The 17,401-nt window shown below is 43.6% G+C and overlaps 1 protein-coding gene across 1 annotated transcript in view; it reads right to left on the bottom strand.

The window, feature by feature from the left end:
- Positions 1-714: 714 nt before the first annotated feature.
- Positions 715-17,401, bottom strand: part of TMEM132D (transmembrane protein 132D) — a 111,751-nt gene continuing 95,064 nt past the window's right edge. Inside the window, exons 3-6 of the mRNA XM_032229521.1 lie at positions 10,444-10,649; positions 8,854-9,127; positions 4,477-4,668; positions 715-1,902 (exon numbers count right to left, since the gene is read on the bottom strand). Of these exons, the coding sequence (XP_032085412.1) occupies positions 715-1,902; positions 4,477-4,668; positions 8,854-9,127; positions 10,444-10,649 (1,860 nt within the window). The remainder of the gene's footprint in view (positions 1,903-4,476; positions 4,669-8,853; positions 9,128-10,443; positions 10,650-17,401) is intronic.

The following is a 17,401-nucleotide window of genomic DNA, read 5'->3' as shown; positions in this document are numbered from 1 at the left end:
GGGGAAAAAGAATGAAAGAAAATAGATAAATACATTCCACATTTTTTGGCAATATTTCTGGCGAGAATTAGAGAAATGAGAAGTACCAAAGTAATCCACCTTACGATTTTGTTTCTGCTGGTCCTTGTGGCTTAGACGTTTCCTCCATCTCACGTGGATTGAGATATGGCCTTCAACTTTTCCATTTTTCCCTCTCGCCCATTGCCCCCTCCCTCCCCCAAACATAAGATCCAGGTGCCAAACCTGAAATACTGAGAATTAACCAGCTTGAAAGTGTCTAAACCAGCATTTACTTTTGGGTCTTGATTAGGAAGGAGCAGCTCAAAGAATGAGATCTTAATTTGACTTCTCCTTATTTATTTATTTTTTTAATTTTCCCTTATGTGTTGGCTTCAAACACCTCTCTATAAGTCACATTGTGTGTGTGTGTGTGTGTGTGTGTGTGTGTGTAAATAAAATACACACACACACATATATATACATACATACATACATACATACATACATACATACATATATACATACACACACACACACACACACGAAAACCCAACAAACCACAGTTGGGTTGTGCCCTAAGTTCTATTTTTTTCCTTCTCTTTCTCTCTATGCTCCTCATCTTTGACTAGTTTCTCAACGTAAAGGCAGAAAGGTGAGTGGGCGGAGGGAAAAGAAGAGATAAGAAAGAAAACCAAATCTTTTTCAGCTGTATTGTTACACTTTTTCATGGAGCTGTTCCATGTAGTTCCTTAGTTCTTTACATCCCCCCAAGTCCATGTCTTGACAAACCCATTTGATATCGTCCTCACTGCTGTTCAAAATGGAGTTGACCGTTGGGTAGCCACCATCAGAAGAGATGGTGGTGAAGGTGGTAAATTGGACTCGTTTCCGTTTGGAGGTGGGCGAGGTGGTTTGTTCGCTCTTCTGCTCCTTCCTTTCTGGGGTGGTAGCAGAATCTGTGGAAGATCGGAAGACTTGGCCATTGAGGTTCTTCTGAGGGTTGGCACTGAGGAGATATTTGCTTTCTTCTAGATCCATGCTCCGGTCAATGGCCGTAATGCATTCCTCTTGTTGGGTGGAGAAATTGAGGTGATTCTCCAGAAGTTCAGTTCTATTACTCAGTCCCACCCAGTCGTGAGAATGCCTCAAGCCTTCTTGTTCTTCAAACGGAGCCTGCTTATGCCTGTATTTCAAGGCAAAGGTGACACAGTTAATGAGGAACACCAAGATGGCCAAGCAAAAGACACCCAGCAAAGCATACATCCCAATTTCCAAGTCACTTAAGCCCCTGGGTGTCTCATCGGGATCATCTTCTTCCAAATCCCCATTGCTTCTGGGCAGGTCTACCTGAGCTGGAAAACTGGTGAAGTCTATCGGGAGATTTTGCATATGACCGTCATCATCTAGGAGACTCTCGCGATCTTCTTTCTTACTCAAGACGGACTTCTGAGTGCTAGTTGTCCTGGTTTCTTCGTGTCCCATAGAGGAGCTGTAGTAAGGTCCCTCAGGACGAGATCTCTCTTGCAGGCTTGTCTTCTGACGGCGATCAGCGGTCCGGTTCTCCAGATGGACCCCGTCTCTGCCATGCTTATTGTCACTTGGGTTGGGGACAGTGTCATTCTGGCCAAACTTGACCTTGATGTTCCCGGTACCCACTGCCAGAACGCTCTTCCTTTTCGACTTCTGGCACGATTCGCTGATCACCAGCTCGACTTTCACCAACAGACCCTGTCCTTCAGACTCGGCCACAAGGAAAGGCCATTTAAACTTGGGACTCTGGTGGATGGACACCACCTTCTCATCCAGAGATGTGGCCACCAAAGAAAAGTCCTTAGCGTCGTATATATCTAAGGGCATAACTGCTCCGTCACTGAACTGGATCCAGCAACTCATCACGGCTTCCTATTTTGGGGGGCAGAAAGGAGACAGAATGATACTGGGACAAACCCATCAAAATACATGGTCGTCCTCAACTTACAACAGTTCACTTAGTGACCGCTCAAAGTTACAACAGCATTGAAAAAAGTGACTTATGACCCTTCCAGTATCCCCATGGTTACGTGACCAAAATTCAGGCACTTGGCAACTGGTTTCATACTTATGACAGTTACACTCTCCCGGGGTAATGTGATCATCTTTTGCGACTTTCTGATGAGAAATGTCAGTGGGGAAACCAGGGTCACTTAACTTGGTTAGTGTTAGTAAGGGATTCACTTAACAACTGTGGCAAGAAAAGTCATAGAATGGGGCAAAACTCACAAGAAATGTCTCATTTAGCAACATAAATTTTGGGCTCAACTGTGGTCTTGTCAAGGACTACCTGTATATAGTCAGAATGCAGACTTTTGAATAACTTACCATGTAAATTAATAATTTATAAAATTAATAATTTATAAAATTTATTGGGCACCCATTTTACCATATATATATTTCTAGAGTCTCAACATCTTTTTTATAGGGTGGTGACCAAAACTGGATGTAGAACTCAAGGTGTGGTCTTACTAGGGCTTTATAGAGTGGTTAACGGATTAACGGAGTTGGAAGGGACCTTATAGTTCATCTAGTCCAACCCCCTGCCCAAGCAGAAGACCCTACACCATTTCTGACAGATGGCAGTCCAGTCTCTTCTTGAAAGAAGAGAACTCCCACACCTTCCGAAGATAACTTCTGTTCCATTGGTTGATTGTTCTCACTGTCAGAAAGTCCCTCCTTATTACTTAGTGGTATTTGCTCTCTCTTTGCTCTCTCTCAATCTTTCTCCCTACCCACAGCACTTTTCTATCCATCTCCCCCAAACCACCAGGCAGGCAAAATCACATCTGGATGGTTTCCATGCTGAAGGACAAACAAGGTTAAGAAGTTGCTGAAATGGCTAAATTGACTCCTTTAATCAGAGGGGGGAAAAGACAATATCTCAGTTTATTGCTGACCGAAATCCCTTCTAGCCTTTTTTTTTTTAACAGTGAAAAACAGAAACGAATGAACTTGTGATTTACGGTTAGGATGATTAGATAGGATAGATTTTAAAAAGGAGAGGGATGTTGTAACCATGGAGGAAGAGATAAATTGATAATTGGACTTATAATTGACATAAAGAATATATTACATACTACTCCTTTGTAGCTTTTCTCCTTTTTCTTTCTTTTTTCCTCTTCTTTGTCCTTTGAGCTTTCTTTTCCTTTTCTTTTTTCTGCCTACATAATTAATTTATATTGTCTTTCAATCTTACTCTCGAAAAACACCTTTAATAAAAATTATATACATAAAGAATGAAGGACAGCCAAGGTTAAGGAACAGCTAAAATTGCAGTGCAACCCAAGTGTATAGAATCCTCTTCCCCAAAACATGTATTTTTGGCAGGTGAGCAGTGCGATGTTGTATTATTTATGAGAGGTTACCAGAAGAAGAAGAAGAAGAAAATACCTATTTTTTTTTTCACCCAGGGCTTGCTCTAGTTTTACCGCCCTATTTACTGGAACAATGCTTCTCTATTTAGGAGCTTGGTGGCCTTCAGGGATGAGCACCTATAAATCTAAAATGTCCTTTTAGAATAATATTAACAATCGCACAAGGACAACAGCGGTAGTTCACCTGCTCAGCTGGCAGTAGAGATTTGGAAAATGGTGGACCATTGCCAAGGAACACTGAAGGTTTGGCATCTTCTCTCTCTCTCTCTGGTTCTCTCTCTCCCTCTCTCTCTTTCTCTTTCTCTCCCTCTCTCTGGTTCTCTCTCCCTCTCCCCCTCTTTTTTCTCTCTCCCTCTCTCTGGTTCTGTGAGTGTGTTGTTCCCATTTACCCAATTCTATTTCTCTCTTCTATTTTCTTCTGTTTGGAAACTTTGGGGGATCTTGGTGGGCATGAGTCTCTATGATGGGAAGTGTATTGTCAGAGTAAGATTATGGCAGATTATGGAAGATGTTGACGAAGAGGAGGAAGGGGGCTGAAGGAGGGGAGTTGAAGTAGGAGAATAATATTGGGAGGGGGAGAAGGGAAAAGCTAGGGAAGGAACAGAAGGGAAAGGGATTAGGTGAATGGGGAAAGGAAGAAAAGGGATGAATGGGGAAAGGAAGGGAAGGAAGAAATGGGGAAGAGAAAAAAGGGAAGGGTTCAATGGGGAAAGGAAGGAATGGGGAAAGGAAGGAGAAAAAAGTAAGGAAGGGATAGAGGAAGGAAGGGCAATGGAGGGAGGGAGGAAAGAAGGAAGGGAGGAAAGAAAGAAAGGAGGGAAAAAATGAAATGAAGTGGAAGGGGGCAAGGAAGAAATAGACATTAACACACTGCCTGATTCTCCATTTGGCTGCCTGTAGTTTCCTATGGGCCTTTGAAACACTCCCAATGAACTAGATTCTGCATTCACCTAGGGCTCTTCCAAGTATCAATGGAGAAGTAACCGCTTATGCTTTAGAAAGAAATGTGCTCAGGTGGGACACTGGAGGCCCAGCTGGAGAAAAGGAACTTCAGGTGTGAGGCTGCTACCTGTTTTTCCACTTGAAGCACTTCGTGGGCGATTGCCGTAGCGAAGATGGCTCTATTGCTCCCAGAGCTCAGCTGTAAGGAGAGTGAGAGGCCCGATACCAGCTGGACGCCCAAGTCAGTGATGGTCACCTTCTCATCCAGGACTGTCACCGTCTTCTCCGCCAAGATGGCATCGGAAAGTGGGGACAGGATCTGCAGGAGGAAACCAAAGGGACAGCTCATCTCTACACTCCGAGGAAATCCCTTTTCCAAACAGTCTATGTGTGCCTCACTTTTATCTATGTAGAGAGCCTTTATTTCTTGATTTCCCCCCAGAAATCACCACATTGTTAATCAGATTGCATCCTTCTAAAACAACAACAATATGTTACAAAGAGGGATTGACTTGGGAGTTAAGTTTCAGGAAATGGGGATTGGGAAGGAAAGAAGGAAAGGCAGGTGGGAGGGAGGGGGGTAAAGGAGGAGGAAAATGGGAGGGAAGGAAGGAAGAGAAGAAAAGAAGAGAAGAAAAAGAAGGGAAGAAAGAAAAGAAAAAGAAGGAAAGAAAAGGAAAAAGAAGGGAGGATGGGAAGAGAGCAAGAAAGGAAAAATAAGGAAAAGGGGGGGAGGAAGAAGGGAGAATGGAGAGAGAAAGAAAAAGAAGAAAAGGAAGGAAGGAGAAAAGAGTGGAAGGAGAGATTTGTTGGAAAAAAGGAGGAAAATGAGAGGGAGGGAGGAAAGGAAAGAGAAAAGGGAAAGAAGAGATAGGTTGGGAAAAAGAAGGAAAATGGGAGGGAGGGAGGGAGGGAGGGAGGGAAAAAAGGACAAAGGCCACCAGGGAACAATCTGTTCAAGGTGAGATGATCAGATGCATTCATCTTATTTTGTTTTCACACTGAAACCTCTAAAACACGTTCATCATGAATACACCTTCTCCAAAATCGCACATTTCTACTTGTATTTTTCCTCAACAGATAAATCTCTAAACACACCTTATCTCCAAAACCATCCATCTCCCCCTGCGCTCTCTCAGAATGAGAAAAAGAGAGAGAAAGAGATGGAGAAAGGGGGAGAGAGAGAATAAGAGACACAGAGAGAATGAGAAAAAGAATGAGAAAGAGAGAATAAGGTAAAAGAAGAGAATGAGAGAGAGAATAAGACAGATAGAAAGAGAGAAAATGAGAAAAGTGAGAGGGAAAGATGGAGAGGGAGGGGAAAGAGAGAGAAAGACAGTGGAAGAGAGGATGAGAAAAAGAATGAGGGAGAGAATAAGACAGAGAAAGAGAGAATGGGTAAAAAGAGAGAGAGATGGAGAGGGAGGGAGAGAGAGGGAGAAAGAATGAGAGAAAGATTGATAAACATGGAGCAATCCAGTGGACGAGATCTTGGCACTCCATATATATATATATAGATGACTTGGACGAATTCTTGGGAGACAGGTGACAGGTATTCTTCCAAGTGAATGGACCAACTATCAATTTGTCACTCACTTCCTTCCTGCATTTCTCTCCCAAATATATTCTTTGTATTTCCGGACAGAAGGCAGAGTGAAGAGTTTCTGCAACTGATAAATGTCTTTAGAAAGAGTTGCCGAGTGATGCCATTCTAACAAAGGCCCCCTTTTTAATATATATATATATAAAGACTGATAAATTGGCTCAATGAAATGCACAGGGTTGCCGAGTGCCATAAAAGCTTTTTGCAATGCAGGAGTGAGAGGGGGGGGAAAATCCACCCTCCTTATCTGTAGCTAATCCAACAGCATAAAATGAATTTTTTAGTGCTTTTCGGGACATTCTTGAAACATAAAACGCTTCTTTTGGCTTTGTGCTATCATTTCGGTTTCTTTCTAGCAGAGTTGTCTGTTCCTTCCTGTGTGTCCTCCTTCTCAAAGTAAACAAAGATCGGATTTGGACTTTTTTTTTCAAAAGAACGGTGGCTAAATATCCAGCATTTTTACTGCTTTAAGAGGCTCTTCTGGCTGTGAAATGTACCCCAATTTCCCTATCTGCTTCAGGGGTGGGTTGCTTCAGCATTACTGCCAGTTCAGTGCGCGCAAAAATTTTGCACACACACTGGCTTCACTTGCACGCATGCCTGAGGCACGCTCTGCATGCATGCACGTATACACAAAACCCAAAACATTTTAAAAAGGGAAAAAATAAAATGTGTGCAATTACAATTGTTCTGCGCATGTGCAGAACTGGAAATCAAGATGGCGGCCCCGTAGAAGAACTGGTTTGAGGGCGTGGCAGGCCTGGGTCGCTACCGGTTCCAGTGACCCAGGCCACCAAATCAGCCGAACCAGTCCGAACCGGTAGGAATCCCCCTCTTATCTGCTTTCTCTGGGATTGATCATTCAGCAAGACTCAAGAAATTGGAAGAACGGTGGCAGAATTGGGTATGTCTAGTTAATGAAAAGAAGGACTAGGGGCAATGGTAGGATTCAAATCATTTAACAACTGGTTCTCTGCCCTAATGACCAGCTGGATAGGCGGGGCTCGGTGGTCATGTGACCGTGTGGGCATGGCCAACTCAATGTCACTCAGGTCAATGGGCACTTCGCCTTAACGGTTATAATGGAACAAGGATTAAGCAGAGAGGCAGTTTCTGTAAGCAGGGCAATAAAGATTAGGCTAGAAATAACACCAGAATGTTTCCTTCCTTCCTTCCTGCCTTCCTTACAGGATTAGCCCTGTAAAGTGGAAACGATTTCTTCCAACAACCGGTTCTCTGAACTGCTTAGAAAGTTAACAACCGGTTCTCCCATATAGGTGTGAATTGGCTAAATCACACCACTGACTAGGGGTTACATGATAGCACTTTTCCAATATTTGGGGAGCTGACACAAAGAAGAGGAGGTTAACCTATTCTCCAAAGCACCCAAAGGCAGCACAAGAAGCAATGGGTGGAAACTAATCAAGAAGAGAAGCAACCTAGAACTAAGGAGAAATTTCCTGACAGTGAGAACAATTAATCAGTGGAACAGCTTGCCTCCAGAAGTTGTAAATGCTCCAACACTGGGAGTTTTTAAGAAGATATTGGATAATCATTGTCTGAAGTGGTGTAAGGTTTCCTGCCTAGGCAGGAGGTTGGATTAGAAGACCTCCAAGGCCCCTTCCAATTCTGTTATTCTATTCTATTCCATTCCATTGCATTCCCTTTGCTATCCTATCCCATCCCATCCCATCCCATGCCATATTCTGTTCTGTTCTGTTCTGTTCCATTCCCTTTCCTATCCTATCCTATCCCATCCCATCCCATCCCATCCCATCCCATCCCATCCCACCCCATCCCATCCCATCCCATCCCATATTCTATTCTATTCCATGCCATGCCATGCCATGCCATATTCTATTCTATTCTATTCTATTCTATTCTATTCTATTCTATTCCATTCCATTCCATTCCCTTTCCTAGCCTATCCCATCCCATATTCTATTCTATTCCATTCCATTCCATTCCCTTTCCAATCCCACCCCATCTCATATTCTATTCAATTCCATTCCCTTTCCTATCCCATCCCATATTCTATTCTATTCCATTCCCTTTCCCATCCCAACCCATCCCACCCCACCCCATATTCTATTCTATTCTATGCCATGCCATGCCATGCCATATTCTATTCTATTCCATTCCATTCCATATTCTATTCCATTCCATTCCATGTTCTGTTCTATTCTATTCTATTCTATTCTATAGAGGAGTGGGTCAACCTATTTTCCAAAGCTCCCGAAGGCAGGAGAAGAAGAAATGGATGGAAACTAATCAAGGAGAGAAACAACCTAGAACAAAGGAGAAACTTCCTGACAGTGGAAACAATTAACAAGAGCCAAGGTGGCGCAGTGGTTAAATGCAGCACTGCAGGCTACTGCTAGATCAGCAGGTCAGCGGTTCAAATCTCACCGGCTCAGGGTTGACTCAGCCTTCCATCCTTCCGAGGTGGGTAAAATGAGGACCCAGATTGTTGGGGGCAATATGCTGACTCTCTGTAAACCGCTTAGAGAGGCCTGAAAGGCCTATGAAGCGGTATATAAGTCTACTGCTATTGCTATTGCTATTAATGAGCAGAATGGCTACATTTCAGAAGTTGTGGGTGCTCCATCACTGGAGTTTTTAAGAAGAGATTGGACAGCCATTTGCCTTAAGTAGGGGGTTGGACTAGAGGACCTCCAGGGTCCCTTCCAACTCTTCTGTTATTCCGTTATTCAGTTGGATGGATTGTGCACTTAATGAAACACACCAATTCACGTGCCCAGTATCCCTGAGCAACATGTGGCCTTCGTGTCTTAGTTGTGAACATCTCTAGAGCCTCCAGTTCGATGAAGATAGCTATGAATCATTGGGTCTGATCTAGGAAGGAACCCGTCTTTTCACCCAGCCCTTCATTTTGCTCACCTGTAAGGTAGTCATTCCTAACTCCTGCCCCATTAGCACCTGTCCATCTTGCAGCTTGGCGATCCTTGGCTCTTCCACTTGCATGAAATTTTTTACCAGGTCGGTGATGTCCACTTGCCAGTCGGAGCCCAGCAGGTAGGTAGTTTGGCCACTAGAGTCCAAGGGCTCAGCTACAAACTGGGTAAGGACCCGCACTGTGGCATGTTGGTACTGGAGAGTGCAACCTCTCCCCTTCCTCTCATCCTCCTCTTCATCGTCGCTGTCTCTAACCGGCCTGTGAAGAGATTCAAGCCAGAGGGTCAAGCAAAACTGTCAGGCCTGCCTCTGTTCAAAACCCAAGAAAGGAAAAACCCTCGACTCCATTAAAGTAGAGAAGAGGTACTTTGACTGAGGTTGAAATGATAGCTGCGGAAGCAAGGCAAGATCTGATTCAAAAGGAACAAAAGTTGCAGGTTGAAAGTTTCCCCAAATCCCTCCCCTCAGGGGTCCCAGGCTGAATGTCCAATCCACGTCCCACAGTGACATGTGAAGCTCATCTTCAGATATTTCATCCATCTGGAGTCCTAGGACGGTTGGCCTGGACTGGGTGTAAACAACTCCACTCAGCAACCCAGTAATTCTTGAAAGCAAACCTCCCTTTCAGTTCACACAGGCCTTTACCACATCAGCTCTCTTCCCAAACCCCAATGTCATGCCTATTCTGACTGAGTCTTCCCAAGAGCACGAAGCAAACTCCATGTCCTGACAAAAACCCTTTTATTAATTGACTGTGAATTCTGCTCATTCACATCCAGTAAAATCTTTCAAGGGAGAATTTACAGTCACAGACCTTATCTGGCTTGGAGAGCTGCCAGGCCGATATCTGCAAAACTTGGCCAGGAGTCTCAGAGAGTCACAAACCAATTAAGCAAATTAATTGTCTCCTGCAAATTCCACTCCCCTTTCTCTCCTCTTTTATTTTCTCTTGGTGACGCTATTCATTGTCCACCTGTGACTTTACTCCCAAGTCGACCCCTGTTCCTTAGTGTTCCCTTCGTCTGGCAACTCTGTGCATGCGCACACTGGGACAGGATCTCTCTCTCTCTCTCTCTCTCTCTCTCTCTCTCTCTTCCATTCCCTCTTCCTTGATGCTTACCCTGACTCCCACGCCACCTCCTCCTCTTCCTCCTCCTTGGATTTGGCTTCTGGAGGGGCCGGTGGTCGACAGGCCACAATAAACAGTCACAACCACAAACAAATTAAACTATAGTGTGAACCCAGGTTAACCAGATATAATATCCTGCCTGAGCACAATTTATGTATTGTTGCTTATTGTCAATAAATGTACATTATATCTATCCACAAAAGTTGGATCTCCATTAGAATGGAAAGTATTGCCAGTTGTTCACACTTACTAGCAACCAGGGTAGACGGAGGCTGATTTCACACAACACAGAAATGCCATGTGAAAAAAGATGGTTGGCTAGTTTGAGGAACACACTGTTGTGTGAATGAAATCAATCAGTTGTTTTAAGAAAATTATGGAAGAGGAAAACAAGGCACAGCATGGTTTGATGAGAGCTCAGCTAGGAAGGTTCCAAGGGATCTCACCTCTTGTTAGAAACGATGGGGATCCTCCAGCCCTTGATCTGATTTAACTCCGTGTCAGAGACTTCAATCTGGAGTGGGAGGCGGGGAACCCACACAGTCAGTTCCAAGGGGCTGTTCAGATGTTGGTATGTAAAATGGACCACTGCGTTCACTTTGCCTTTCATTTCCTTCCCGTTGACGAATACATAGTCACATCTTTCCGACACCTGAAACAAGAAAGAGAGAAAAGAGAGAACAATTTAAAAGAAAAGAATAATGGGATAACAGAAGAAGAGAGTTGGAAGGGACCTTGGAGTTCTTCTTCTCCAACCTCCTGCTCAAGCAACAGACCCTAAACTATTCCAGATGAACGGTTGTCCAATCTCTTCCAAAAAACCTTCAGTGATTATGGTTCACTCCACAACTTCTGGAGCCAAGTCATTCCACTCACAACTTCTGAAATGAAGCTATTCCACTGATTAATTGTTCTATCACTAAGTTTCCCCTTAGTTCTAGGTTGGTTCTCTCCTTGATTAGTTTCTTTCTGTTCACCGGCAAACGGGCAACCGACAAAAGCACGCCCGCCGAAACTGCGGTGACAAAACCGCGAGTTCTAAACCGCGCCGACGAATGAGCGCTGAAGCACAATGACAACAGCGTGCCAACAGAAGAGTGCTCTAACCCTAAACCTAATCCTAAACCTGACCCTGACCCTAACCCTAACCCTTACCTTAATTTAAATCGCGCTTCTGTCGGCGCGCTGTTGTTGGCGCGCTGTTGTTGGCGCGTTGATGATGTCGCGGTTTTAGTGCCGCAGTTTTGTCGGCACGCTTTTGTCTTGCACGTATTTGTCGGATCACGGTTTCTTTCCATTGCTTCTTGATGAATTGATTCTATGAGCCAAGGTGGCGCGGTGGTTAAATGCAGCACTGCAGGCTGACTGCTAGATCAGCAGTTCAGCGGTTCAAATCTCACCGGCTCAGGGTTGACTCATCCTTCCATCCTTCCGAGGTGGGTAAAATGAGGACCCGGATTGTTGTCACCAATATGCTGACTCTGTAAACCGCTTAGAGAGGGCTGAAAGCCCTATGAAGCGGTATATAAGTCTACTGTTATTATTGCTATATTATTTTATTTTTCTTTATGTACACTGGGAGCCTATGCACCAAAGACAAATTCCTTGTGTGTCTAATCACACTTGGCCAATAAAAAATTCTATTCTATTCTACTCTATTCTATTCTACTCCATTCCATATTCTATTCTATTCTACTTTACTCTACTCTACTCCACTCCACTCCATTCTATTCTCCAGCCTTCAGGACTGCTGCTTTGGAGAATAGGTTCACCCCCTCTTCTTTGTGGCAGCCCCTCAAATATTGGGACACAGTTATCACGTGTCCCCTAGTCCTTCTTTCATTAGACTAGACATGCCCAATTCCTGCAACTGTTCTTTTATGTTTTAGTCTCCAGTCCCTGGAGAAATAATGAAGTCTCAACAAAATGAGGTACATCAGTAGAACAAAAGGGGAATGTTTGACATAAGGACTCCTAGCTGCTAGGAATTTTGGCATAGGTATTACTAGATTGTATCTTTATAAAATATATACATTTTCCCCATCCTTTCTTACACTGGTCTAAAATTATAGACATTGTGACATTCAAACGCTTGTATCAGCACAAATTAAGCCCTGAATTTCTGGTGGGAGTGGGAAATGTGGCTTTGAAATCTTTGAATAACTTTCAGAGATAAATTTCCTGAATCTACTGGAATCTCAACCAGAAGGTCTTCGGGAGAATCTTTCAAAGCTTCAGAGGGAAAGAATAAAGCCATGTCTTCCTCGTCCCGTTTTACTCACCAGGGCTTAACCTTTGGCAACTTAAGATCTAGAGGAAGATAAACTGGGCAGAGAAGAATTGGGAAACCTCTGAAGCATGACTGGAAGAGCGGAGTGGGGTTTGTTTACTGTGGGGAAGAGAAGATTAAGAGATCAACCATCTTCTAAGGGGCGAAAGGCCCTGAATATAGATGTCCCCTGTGGCTTCAGAAGTATGAAAATAGTAAGAGAAGCATCTTAACAGAAAAAGATCATAAAGGGGCACGGTTGAGTTGGCTTCACACAGTTCTTATCCTCTTGAAGGATTAAACTAGAGCCAAACACGGTGGCTCAGTGGCTAAAATGTTGAGCTTGTCAATCAGAAAGGTCAGCAGTTTGGTGGCTCGAATCCCTAGCGCTGCGTAACGGAGTGAACTCCCATTACTTGTCCCAGCTTCTGCCAACGTAGCAGTTCAAAAGCATGTAAAAATTCCAGTAGAAAAATAGGGACCACCTTTGGTGGGAAGGTAACAGCGTTCCGTGCGCCTTTGGCATTGAGTCATGCCAGCCACATGACCATGGAGACATCTTCGGACAGCGCTGGCTCTTTGGCTTTGAAACGGATATGAGCACCGCCCCCTTGAGTTGGGAACGACTAGCACATATTTGCGAGGGGAACCTTTACCTTTAAACGCTAGAGCCTGGACATCTCTTGTCAGAAATCCTTAGTTGCAAGAGGTCCATGTCAAATAAGGGAATGGGGCTAAAGAGCTCTTAAAATCCCTTTCTTAAGTCTTTGATCTTAGAATCACTGAACTGAAAGGGTTGTGTGGAAACTCTTAAGTCTAATCTCTCACCCTGGCCAAGAATTCCAGACAGAGGATCTTTGATCTTGAAGAGATCCAACAAAACGAAGCCACCACACTATCAGTTTTTGGTTCTTTGGCCTCGATCTTAACAGACTAACACAGTTGGAAAGGACTTGGAGGTCTTCTAGTCCAACTTGCTGCTCAAGAAGGAGACTCCATATCATTTCAGATAAACAATTACCCAATCTCTTCTTGAAAACCTTCAGTGAGGGAGCACTCATAACCTCTGAAGGCAAGTCGTTCCATAGCCATCTGTAACAGAATAACAGAGTTGGAAGGGACCTTGGAGGTCTTCTAGTTCAACCCCCTGTTCAGGCAGGAAAGCCTACACCACTTCAGACAAATGGTTATCTAATCTCTTCTTGAAAACTTCCAATGTTGGAGAATGTACAACTTCTGGAGGCAAATTTTTCCATTGATTAATTGTTCTAACTGTCAGTAAATTTCTCCTTAGTTCTAGGTTGCTTTTCTCCTTGATTAGTTTCCATCTGTTGCTTCTTGTCCAGCCTTCAGATGCCTTGGAGAATAGGTTGACTCTTCTTCTTTGTGGCAACCCCTTTGTGACAACCTCTTGTCAAGGTTGCTTCATTCGCTGAGCTTCTTCCCAATGTCAGTTCAATTATGACTTGGTCCCTTGGCTACTAATAAGTTTAGATGTTCATATCTATCATTTTCCAGGGCTTTTTTGTCCATCTGCCAGCAAAGATGACACACCCCTCAGTTAAACCCCAGGAGCACATATGCATATCCAATAATTTATTAACTCCCATTTTACAGTGGCGATGATTTGAAGGCACTATCTATTAAAACTCTCAGCTGCTTCACTCTTTCTGTTTTTTTAAAAAAATCGCCATCCATTACGAACTGGATTTTTTTTCCGGCGTGCTCCATTATGTTCAGTACAAGTTCATATTACTGACTTTGGAATATGCGTGATTTTGCCCCTATGCGAATTTAAGGCCCTTCCCCCCCCTTTTCTGTTTAAATGCAGATCAGATCTAAATCTTATTGAAACATCACGATCTGCAGCAGCATAATTTATGCCTCCTCCCCCCCCCCCTTCTTCCAGCCTCGCAGGCGGAAAAAGGAAATTTATGCATAGATCCTTGGTTTGTTATTAACTGCAGAAAGTCTGGTTCGATAAAATTTTCAGACTGTGTGTGTGTGTCTGTGTGTTTGTGTTACAATATTAGCTTTTATTCATTCCTAAGGATTCTCTCTACTTTCAGCACACATCACTGCTTAGTTCTCGTTTTGGAAAGAGACAAAAAAAAATAGCACTAGGTTTTCCTTCAAAGTGTGGACAGTCGCAAAAGATTATTGTACAGCCAACGCCGAATCAAGCTTTGACTAGCATCACTAAGCCAGCTCATTAATTCCCATAAATGTAATTAACCACCCTGGGGAATTTCAAGAACAGGTTTTTCCCCCACCCCTCCAACTACCCCCCTTTGGAGGGCAAAACACAAAAGCTATTTTAAATTTAGTAAGGTAAAGATTCTCCTTGCACATATGTGCTAGTCGTTCCCGAATCTAGGGGGTGTTGTTCATCTCAGTTTCAAAGCTGAAGAGCCAGCGCTGTCTGAAGACGTCTCCATGGTCATGTGGCCGGCATGACTCAATGCTGAAGGTGCATGGAACGCTGTTCCCTTCCCACCAAAGGTGGTTCCTATTTTTCTACTTGCATTTTTTTAAAAATATTTTTTGTTTTAAACATTTAAAAATAGCAACAAAGACAAACATATAACTTAAAAACAATATAGGAACCGTACGTTCCGTCTTATAGCAGTTACTTATATAGGTTAATCTATAAGATTCCAGTTTTTCCTTATTTCTTAGTCTTTTCCTTGTACAAGTCCGTGTTTGTTCATATTTGGCCGTTATTATCAGACAATCATAGTATCTATGTTATATTGTATGTATATTTCTTACATTAATCTACCCATTATATCTTAATTTTACATTTCCCAATTTCTCATTGCATTTTTTATGTGCTTTCGAACTGCTAGGTTGGAAGAAGCCGGGAGAAGTAATGGGAGCTCACTCCATTAGGCAGCGCTAGGGATTTGAACGCTGAACTGCCGACCTTTTCATAGACAAGCTCAGCATCTTAGCCACTGAGCCACTGCGTCCCTATTTAAATTTATTACCAAGGCTTAATTGTATGGCTTTGGTGGCTTAACAGAAGTAATGCAATAATACAAATGGCTTAGCGTAGGCTTTGGCTATCTCTTCCCCCTTTCCTCCCTCCTTTTTTCTTTCATGGGTCGTATGAGTTCTCAGCTTAATACTTGGCTTATTTTAATTAGGGTTCCGTATAGGCTTGGTTGTCTTGGAGGATGTTGTTTTTGGCAGGCGCGGTTAATGGATGCGGTTTATTCCAGTGTCAATATTGGCTGTTGGCGTTTCAGGTTTTATTCAGTTGGTTTTGCACTCGCGCCTTCTGAACAGTGCCACACCTTGGTAAAAGTATGAATTATGATGATGGTGATGTTAGCAATAGTCTTTAGACATATATACAGCTTCACAGGGCTATGCAGCACTCTCTAAGTGGTTGACAAAGTCAGCATATTGCCACCAACGATCTGGGTCTTTGTTTGATCAACCTTGGAAGGATGGAAGGCTGAGTAAACCTTGTGCCAGTCAGGATCGAACTGCTGGCAGGGGACAGAGAAAGAAGGAAGGAAGGAAGGAAGGAAGGAAGGAAGGAAGGAAGGAAGGAAGGGCAAAGCAATAGGAATAGCACATATACCACATCATAGTGCTTTACAGCCCTCTCTAACTGGCTTATTAAAGTCAGCCTCTTGCCCCCAACAATCTGGATCCTCATGTTATGCACATTGGAAGGATGGGAGGCTGTGTCAACCTTGAACCAGTCAGGATCGAATTCCTGGCCCTGGACAGAGTTATGAATGAACAAAGGAAGGAAGGAAGGAAGGAAGGAGAAAATGAAGATCAAAGCAATAGGAATAGTACTTGTATACCATTTCACAGTGCTTTCCAGCCCTGTCTAAGCAGTTTACAGAATCAGCCTATTGCCCCCAACAATCTGGATCCTCATTTTGCCCACCTCATAAGGCTGAAAGGCTGAGTCAACCTGGAAGGCTGAGCCTGGTGAGATTCGAACTGCCAAACTGCTTGCAGCCGGCAGTCAGCAGAAGTAGCCTGCACACTAACCACTGAACCACCTCAGCTCGGTGTGATGATCAATGACAACAGAATACAACTCAGATCCTAATCGATGCATTAAAACAAATACCTTTTAAAAAATTGTACGTGAACTATCTTGAAAGACTTTGGGGGGGGGGAAGACTTTGCTGGAGAAGAATTCACTGTAAATGAAATAAAAGGGGTTTATCGGGATGAGGACTTGGCTTCATGCTGCTGGGGAAGCCTAGGTCAGAACCCAGATGTTCTCCAAGATAGTGACATACCAAGCCATCAAGACAGGGGATCATCAACACCTTGAAATGGGATTCTTTCCCTTCACATCCAGTAATAAGAAGGCTACCAAAACGGAGATGGGCTTGGAAATCCTTAAATAAGTTCCTATATCCAAATCCTGAAAACCTTGTTGTTGAGCCTCGCTCAGCACAATAAGTCCATTAGCTAAACCTTATTTCTGAGAATGCTCAACTTTGCTCAACAACACGGTCCATAAAAATTCAGGTCCAGAGAATTGGTGTGTGTGTGTGTGTGTGTGTGTTTGTGTGAACTTCTGCCAACCTTCTTGCATGCTTGTATGCACACACACACACACACACACGCCCGTGGAAGTCAATTTAATTGGGAAGCATCAGGGCAGAAGAGGTGAGAAACTGCCACTCACCCAGTCTGTAAAAATCAGAGCGACAAAGCATCACGATGAATTATGGATGGCAGGACAGATGTGGATGAAGGAGACGGATGCCGCATTCGAGGCAGGGAAGAGCACGAGGTTTGGGAAAATACTGCAGAGAAGCAGCATCTGTCATTGTCTAGTTAGACATAAGGTAGGTGAACATGAGAGGAAATGTGCTGGATGATACATCCCAGCAACCCACAACATCTGCTTGGGGACTTCGTTCTCCTCTGTGAAAGTTGTCACCCACTGAGCCAGATTAGTGTCTTGTCTAGCCATTCCTAAACTGGTCCTGTGCAGGACCTTGGACAGCGGCCAATGACGGTTGACTCAGATTCTCAGTCATCCAGGTTATGGTTATCCCAAAGATGCTTTTCAAGAAGCAACTGGACTTTCTTTAAATATTCCTTTGCCTCTTGAAAGAGCATCTTTGGGACATGCTGGTTGGAAGCGT

Source organism: Thamnophis elegans, chromosome 13, assembly GCF_009769535.1.
Source record: "Thamnophis elegans isolate rThaEle1 chromosome 13, rThaEle1.pri, whole genome shotgun sequence".
Classification (NCBI taxonomy): domain Eukaryota; kingdom Metazoa; phylum Chordata; class Lepidosauria; order Squamata; family Colubridae; genus Thamnophis; species Thamnophis elegans.
The sequence above is the reverse complement of the archived record's forward strand: the minus strand, read 5'-3'. Positions and strand labels throughout refer to the sequence as shown.